Source organism: Ochotona princeps, chromosome 2 (genome assembly GCF_030435755.1).
Source record: "Ochotona princeps isolate mOchPri1 chromosome 2, mOchPri1.hap1, whole genome shotgun sequence".
Classification (NCBI taxonomy): domain Eukaryota; kingdom Metazoa; phylum Chordata; class Mammalia; order Lagomorpha; family Ochotonidae; genus Ochotona; species Ochotona princeps.
Window position 1 is genome coordinate 28,524,178 of NC_080833.1, and position 8,535 is coordinate 28,532,712.

Sequence of the window (8,535 nt, forward strand, 5' to 3'; positions counted from 1 at the left end):
CTCCGGGTTTTTACATGACTCAGCCCTGACTGTTACAACTATCCAGGGAGTGAACCAATGAAATGAAGCCAGAAAGAGACACATAGAGGAAGTGTGCCTTTCTCCATTTCTGTAACTCTGCTATTCAAATCAATAAAATGAATTTTAAGAAACAAAAAAAAAAAGAAAGAAATTTTTCTTCTAGAGCCACCAAGGCCTGAGTCAAGTCCAGGTCTGACTCCAAGCCTCTTGCTAGGAACCCTTGTGCTTTCTTGGGGATGGGATCCAAATCTAACAGGAAATTCATTTAGGTTTCATATATGCTTTATTTAATCCTCTACAGGTAACTATATGACATGTTGAGTAATTTGTGATTGTGACCAAGTTCCATGATGTGGAATTTTCTAATTGTGGGGTCACGTTGCTGCTCAAAAAGTTTTAGATTTTCGATATTGTATTTTTGGATTAGGGATGCTCAACCTATGTCTCTAGAACCACTCCTCCTTATGACTATCACATGCAAAAATCATTCTTTTTCAAGATTCATTTATTTTACTTGAAAGAGTTACAGGGGCAGGAAGGAGACAGAGATCTTCCATCCACTGGTTCATTCTCCAAATGGCTGCAATGACCAGAGATGTGCTGGCCTGAAGTTGGGAGCCAGGAGCTTCTTTCAGGTCTCCCATGTAGGTGCAAGGTCCAAGGCGTTGGGCCATCCTCCAAAGTTTTCCCAGGTCATTAGCAGGGAGCTGGATGGGAAGTGAAATAGCACTTGAACCGGTGCCTATATGGGATGCCAGCACTGCAGGCAGAAGACTAACCTGATATGCCCCCACAAAAAACCAGCCACAAAAGTCATCCTTATTTTAGAATTTGGAGGGACTGGCCTTGTAGTGTAGCCAGTAAAACTTCTGCCTGTGGTGCCGGCATCCCATATGGACACTGGTTTGAGTCCAAGCTGCTCCACTTCTGACCCAGCTCCCTGCTAAGGTGCCTAGAAAAGCAACAGAAGATGGCCCAAGTACTTGGGCCCCTGTATCCATATGGGAGATCTGAAGCTCCTGCCTGCTTTCTCCTGGCTTAGGACCAACCCAGCTCTGGCCGTTGTGGCCATTTAGAGAGTGATCCAACTGATAGAAGATATCTCTCTCTATGTTGCTTTCTGTCTGTAGCTCTATATTTCAAATAAATAAATAAATCTTTTTTTAAAAAAAGTCAGTGATATATTTCCCCTTGTTTACAGAATAAATTTCAAACTCTAACCAGTCACTCAAGGTTCTATAATCTTGCTTCTACTTCCTTTTTCCTCAAAGCCACTTTGCATCCAAAGACAGTTCCCTGTCTGGCACTCCAGGTGAAACAGTTGGAGGCCCTGGAGGTTGAGGCTACACAACAGAAGGCAGCCCTCCCCCTACTCCTTCAGAAACAGGATGTATACTTGAAAGGAAACAGTCAGTATTGGGGATAAAAAAAAAAGTGCTTAAGCCACAGCACCTGGTGGCTTGAATTTGCCTGTGCGGCAGCTGATCCTCCACAACACACAAACCCTCCTTCACCTTCCTAGCTGATCTCCGATTTAAACAAATTCTAGCCTATCTTGAGAGGCCACTAGCCTCCACTGCCAGGCCATAACAAGACTGTGTTGTCAGCTGCCTTGGAGCACAGGGCAGGGTTCAAGGGCAAGAGAGCCTATAGGGCAGACTCCCGGGGTGGCAGGGAGAGAAAAGATGGACCTCTAGAAACTGCTGACCATGCCAGTCTGCAAAAGATGCTGTGTCACAGTCATCGCACCCAGTGCAGCTCTGCCCAGAGCCAGGAGGGCAAAGGGACCCGGCTGTAGTTCATACCCAGGTCCAGACACTAACTAGGAAAGCAAACACAATGGTTGGCTACTGGCCTAGAGGCACTTCTGCTTCATCCAAACAGCTTTGAGAGGGCATGGAAATTATGGAGTGAATCCCAAGGGTGAAAAGTCAACTGGAGTGCGTAGTGCAGTGCCCACCTTCCCAGGGAGTTGGGGGCTTACCTACCAGGACAGGCCCTGGCGACTTCCTGGAGGAACGTCCTGGTGTGTGAGCCGAAGGGGAGCTGGAATACAAGGCTGAGCTCTGCTGTATCCAGCTGGACCGTGACATCGGAGCCTGCATAGAGGAGGTAGGATGTGAGCCCTTGGCCACCAGGAGCTCAGAGCTGGTGTTCATCTTGAAACAGGTGTTTCTAGAATGGAGAATCCCAACCCAGGGTCCTAAGGCCCATCAGCACTGAAGTGGCTGCTTTTGGGACAGTAAGGGAACCTTCACACCCTCCTTTCCAAATCAAACTATCTCCACTTTATGGAGGGGGTAGACCAAGGCAGAAGGCATCCCACTGCAGTACTGCATGGAGCTGGAAGACAACAGGCTCTTTGGTGACAAGAAAAGTACATGGAGGTGGACAAAAGGCGCTGTCCATCAGTCTGTATGAGTATGCCAGGTACCAGGAGTAAAAATGACGAAGAAAACAAACAAGGCCTGTCTCAGGGAAGTTGGAATGTGGAAGGTACCCTGTGCACAGCAGCACTCAAAACACACATGCCAAGATAACGGCTAAGCAGAAGCAATCTAGTCGGGTGACCAAGAGTGTAGGCTCCAGAGCCAGGACTCATGAATTCTGGCAACACCCAATATGAAACTTGTTCATTTCTTCAGGCCTCAATTATCTGTCCATAAAATGGAGATGAGAACAGTGATAAACACAACATGATGTGTGAGAAGCCTGTAGTACAGGACCCGCCACAGATCACGACTGGTTAAATTTTTTGTTTCTATTGCTATTATTATTATTGGAGCAAAGAACATTCAGTAAAAACCGTCAAAGCACTGGCAGTAACAGGACCACAGGGATGAGGAAAGGCAAGGAGAGAGAAAATGGGTATCAGGGAGGTGCCCACAACTTCAGGGGTTCAGCAGAGGCTTCCTAGGACAGGAAACGTGTGGCCTGAAGCTCTGGAGGAGGGCTAGGAGCAAGTGGCTCAGGTGGACATGGGTGCGAGGCTTTGAGCAGGCAGGATTGGCGAGTGCAGGGGTTCTGGAGTGAGCCGGTGAGGTTTGGGTGGATGGAAGTGATTCCGAGGTCACTCCATGCAACCCACAGGGCAGACAGTGATAGAAGCAGAGGATGGGCAGGGGCCGCATGCTGCAGGGTCTTACTTGCCACAATGGTAGGGGGAGCAGGAAGCTCTGATGGTTCTGGACCCCCTTCCCCAACTGGGACCCAAGCGAGAACACCACTCACCAAGGATATACATTTCACCATCTGGGGACACTGTCGGGGAGGAAAATGAAAATTTCCTTGGCAACTGAGCACCCCAGCCTCCAAATCACCCCTACTCCCACTGCCCACCCCTCATACACAAAAGCAGGGACACCCCTGGGGGAGAGGGCCCAAGGAGAGGGACTCGTACCCCCCCACCCCTGTGGCACCTTCTTCCAGCGTAAAATCCCGAGAAACTGGCACTATCTGGTCCAAAGAGACATCGTCCCCGGTGATGGCCATCCTCCGGTGTGAATATAGGAAGAGACTAAGGGCAGGAAGCAGAGGTGAGGACAGAGTCCACTGACTGTCCCACAGGCCCATCCCAGAGGCCTTGGGCCACTCACACAGCTGCCTTGGCCTCCAGCTTTGTGCTGCTGATGCCCTGGCCAGGCACACTCCACCTGCCATCTCTGCCTGCTGGCCAGAACCGTTCTTGCAAGTGGGTGATCTCCTCTGTTAGGAAAACAGACTTGATGTATCTACGGTGCACTCCATCACTGTGTGTGATGGGAGCAGCATCTGTTCTGAGCCTCAACTTCCCCATTGGTAGAATGCAGTTAGTGAAGTTAACAATGTGGAAGGCTTGGGCCCAGTGTGTTGGCTCAACTGACTAATCCTTCTCTTACGAACACCAGCATTCCTTCCATATGGGTGCCGGTTCATGTTCCAGCTGCTCCCATTCAGCTCCCTGCTTAGAGCCTGGAAAGAAGGAGAGGATGGCCCAAGTCCTCAGGTCCATGCAACTGTGTGAGAAACCTCGATGAAGCTCCTGGCTCCTGGCATGTGCATTGGCTCAGCTCCAGTCACTAAGGCCACTTGGAGAATGAACCAGATGATGGAAGAGCTTGCTCTCTGTCTCTTCTTCTCTACGTAAATCTGACTTTCCAATAGAAGTGTGTGTGTGTGTGTGTGTTTAAGGCTCACTGCCCTCAGCTCTGAGATGCTGAGATCCCCTTACTGGCTTCGAGAACTGTATCATACAGTATTCGCTCTCTCTGTCTTTGTGTAAGATGCAAGTGTCAGTATGCAAAAATTCACTGAGCACTTTCTACATGCCTCATGGTGCCTTAAAGGCCTTACAGGTGCGGACGAGCACATTAGCCTGGACAAACAGTGATGGAGCAGAGCAAAACAACTTGCTTAGAAGCACAGGGCTGGAAGACAACAAAATTTAAATTAGTGTCTTAAGCTTCTTTTTCAAATTTTCTTATCAATGAATTAATTTGAAAGACTGAGTGACAAAGAGAGGGAAAGAATTTTCATCCACTGGTCACTTCCAAGATAGCCACAACAGCTGGCATGGGCCAGGGCAAAGCTGGAAGCCAGGGACGTCATCGGGTTCTCCTTCATGGCTGGCAGGGGTCCAATCAGGTGAGCCCTGACCTCAGCCTCCCTGAGGAGCTGGGAGGAACTCAGGGACCCTGTCCAGTATGAAAGGTGGGCATCCCAGAGTCTTAACCGCTGTGCCAAAGGAAGGGTAAGCCGCTATTGTGAAACCTGCATCCCATACCAGAATATTGATTCAAGGCCCAACTGCTCTATTTCTGACCCAATTTCCTGCTAACAGTCCAGGAAGGTAGGGAATAATGACTCCAGTACGTTTGTCCCTGCCATGCATATGGAAGACCTGGATACAGTTTTTGGTTCACGGCTCCAATCTGGCCCAGCCCTGGCTGATGTGAGCACTTGGAGAGTCAACCAACAGATGGGAAATCTCTCCTCTTCTCAATAACTCAGCCTTTCAAATAAATTCTTTTTTTAAGATTTATTTATTTTTTAAAGATTTATTTATTTTTATTGGAAAGGCAGATATACAGAGAGGAGGAGAGACACAGAGGAAGATCCTTTGTCCGATGGCTCACCTCCAAGTGTCCGCAACGGGTGGAGCTGAGCCAATCCAAAGCCAGGAGCCAGGAGCTCTTCCGGGTCTCCCATGAGGGTGCAGGGTCCCAATGCTTTGGGCTGTCCTCGACTGCTTTCCCAGGCCACAGCAGGGAGCTGGATGGGAAGTGGAGCAGCCAGGATTAGAACTGGCACCTATATGAGATCCCGAGGTGTTCAAGGCGAGGACTTTAGCCACGAGGCCACTGCGCCAGGCCCAATAAATTAATTTTTAAACAGCTATTTTGGGGGCCTGGAACAATAGTCTAGTGGCAAAAAGCCCTTATCTGGATGCACCAGGATCCCATATACATGCAGTTCATATCCCAGCTCCACTTCCCATCTAGCTCCCTGCTTGTGGACTGGGAGGCTTGTGGACTTGTGGACAGTTGAGGACAGCCCAAAGCCTTGGGACCCTGCACCTGCATGGAAGATCTGGAAGAGGTTCCTGGCTCCTGGCTTCTGATCAGCTCAGTTCCATCTGTTGTGGCCACTGGGGAATGAACTAGCTGATAGAAGATCTTTCCCTCTGTCTCTCCTTCTCTCTATAAATCTCCCTTTTTCAATCCTTTATCCTTTTTCCTCTCTATATCTGCCTTTCCAATAAAAATTAAAAAATCTTTTTAAAAAAAGATTCTTTTACTTATTTTAATGACAGATTAAACAGAGAAATAAGATAGAGAGGTCTTCTATCTGTTGTTTCACTCTCCAAATGGCCAAATGGCCACAACAGCCAGAGTTGCAATGATCCAAAGCGAGGAATCAGGAGCTTCATCCTGGTCTCCCACATGAGTACAGGGCCTCAACTACTTGAACCATCCTCCGTTGCTTTTCCAGGTCATAAACAAGAAGCTGGATTGGAAGTGGAGCAGCCAAGACTTGAAATAGCATGCAAATGTGATGTCAGCAATGTAGGTGGAGGATTAGCCTGTAATGCCATCACACCAGCCCCCAAATAAATAAATATTTTAAAAAAAATCTTGGTGGGCCTGGCATAGTAGCCTTGTGGCTAAAATCCTCACCTTGAATGTACCAGGATCCCATATGAGTGCCAGTTCGTATCCTAGCTGCTCCATTTCCTATCCAGCTCCCTGCTTGTGGCCTGGAAAAACAGATGAGGATGGCCCAAAGCCTTGGGACCCTTCAGCCATGTGGGAGACCTGAAAGATGTTCCAAGCTCCTGGCTTTGGATTGACTTAGCTCTGGCCGTTGCAACTACTCGGGGGTGTGAGCCAACAGATGGAAAATCTTTCTGTCTGTATCTCCTCCTCTCTGTAAATCTGAGTTTCCAATAAAAAAGACCTTAAAAAAAAAAAAAAGATCTGGAGGTGGGAGGCCAGCGCAATGGCTCAACTGGCTAATCCTAACCTATAAGTACCACTTCCCATATGGACATGTGTTCATGTGTCAACTGCTCTGCTTCCCATCGAGCTCCCTGCTGCTGGCCTGGGAAAGCAGACGAGGATGACCCAAAGCCTTGGCACCCTGCATACACATGGGAGAGACGCAAAGGCGTTTCTGGTTCCTGGCTTCAGATCAGCTCAGTTTCAGCCATTGTGGCCACTTGGAGAGTGAATCAGTGTTTGGAAGATCTTTGTCTCTGTCCCTTCTTCCTTCTATACATCTGCTTATCTACTAAAAATAAATAAAGCCTTTTGGTTTTAAGTGAACCAGAGTGATAAACTGCCTCCTTTTGAGATGCTTTCTCACCCAGCGGTGTAGATCTGAGATAAAACATGTGAAGAACTGAGGACATAGCGGTCTGTATGCCCAGGGCAAGGACTGCAGTCCAGCTGAAGTGTACAGAGCAGAGTTAGCCCAAGGCCCCTCAGGCAGGGATCAGCCCCTCACTTACGCATATTCCTGGTGAGCAGGATCTGGCCGGGAACGCACTAGCCCCAGGAGGCGGCTCTGCCGGCTGTCTCCCTCACAGAGCGCACCCTGCACGGCCTATAGCTCTGTCAAGGAACACAGAAAGCAGGCCGAGCTCTCCGGATCCTGCCTGCTCCCCCTTCTCCGCCCTCCCTCGGCTCCTCAGATTCACCGTAGGACCTTCTCTCTGTGAAGAGGGACAATCATCTTCAATCTAGGGGCTGGAGGTGCACTGCAGCGAGTTACGCTGACACCTGCAAGCCTGACAGAGGAACATCAGTTCTAGGGCTGCTACTCCGGAAGCTGGGAGGATCACTGCATATTGAAAGCACTTAGCACATATACTAAAATTGAAAGCACTGGCAGAGAGTCCAGGACTAAGGAAACACTTGGTAAGTACTACCGTGCCCACCCAACAGCTCCAAGACGGGAGGCAAGTGGCCAGACACCTTTCACTGACTTCCCAGGGCCCGGGGCCACAGGAGCCAAGAAGGATACGATGATGCAATAGTCGTTGTCCAGCAGAGTCTCCTGGATGGCCACAGACTGGTCCATGCTTGTGCCTAAGGAGCCAATGCTCCAGGGGAGGGCAGATGGCAGCTGCTTTGGGTCAAGAAGCTAGCAATGAGGTGATGGAGTTTCCTGGGAAGATTAGGGGGCAGACATCAAAGGCTTGTGTGGAGGAAAGTAAGGACAGGTCCTCCTCTTCCTCCTCCTGCAGTTGGAGAGGGCCACAGCCCAACTGTCCTCTGCTGTGCCACTCTTGCTCTGCCAGGGCATCCAGCGCTCTGCCTGCGTTTGCAGGGAGAAGGTGTAGGTGTTGGCATGCAGTCGGGGATAGGGGCATCTCCTTCCTTTCAGGAAGGAAGGCCCCATCCTGGAGTAGGAACCCAGTGCTGTCCCTGCTTTCCTGGCAGATGGCAAAAGCATCCCGTGGCTCCTGGCCTTTCACGCTGTCCAGAGGCCCGTTGCATCAGCCACGGGGTTGGGGGGTTGTCTGGCCTGAAGGCCACAGGATACGGAAGAGGGGGAGCCCACCCCTGTTTATCCACTCCCTCTTGCCCAGCCCTGTCCTGGATTTCCTGCCCACACCTGCTGCCAGTTCCTTGCTATTGCCGCCTACCTTCTGAGCTGTCACTTCTGGGCGTGATAGTGACACCGCAGCCGCGGGGCCAGGCTGGCGACTACATTTCCCAGCAGCCCCCAGCGCCAGCTTGGCCGGCGGGCTTGCAAGTCCCAGCATGCCCCAGTTAGCCTTGGGGGTGGAGGTGGGGTCCTTCCCCTCCCCATTAACCCCTTAGGCCCTGGGGCGCGCCAGGTCCCTACTCTGGGAGGGTTCAGTTTTGAATGCCCTAACTGCCATTCCGGGACCCCTAAATCAAAGAGCCAAATTTCCCTTGCCCCGGGCCGGGAAGAAAGATGGTCACTTTTACCTTTAATTTCGCCATCAGCTCTCACAGAAGAGGACCGGCACTGGCCAAATAACTCTCCGCCCTCCCCTGCGACAAC

At 50.3% G+C, this 8,535-nt stretch overlaps 1 protein-coding gene across 1 annotated transcript in view; it reads right to left on the reverse strand.

Moving 5' to 3' along the window:
• INPP5B (inositol polyphosphate-5-phosphatase B) overlaps positions 1 to 8,256 on the reverse strand; it is a 68,077-nt gene extending 59,821 nt beyond the window's left edge. The window contains 6 exon segments of the mRNA XM_058679030.1: positions 2,010 to 2,120; positions 3,253 to 3,282; positions 3,441 to 3,538; positions 7,010 to 7,104; positions 7,525 to 7,677; positions 8,150 to 8,256. Coding sequence (XP_058535013.1) covers positions 2,010 to 2,120; positions 3,253 to 3,282; positions 3,441 to 3,538; positions 7,010 to 7,104; positions 7,525 to 7,581 — 391 coding nt within the window. The 5' untranslated portion in view covers positions 7,582 to 7,677; positions 8,150 to 8,256.
• Positions 8,257 to 8,535: the final 279 nt, after the last annotated feature.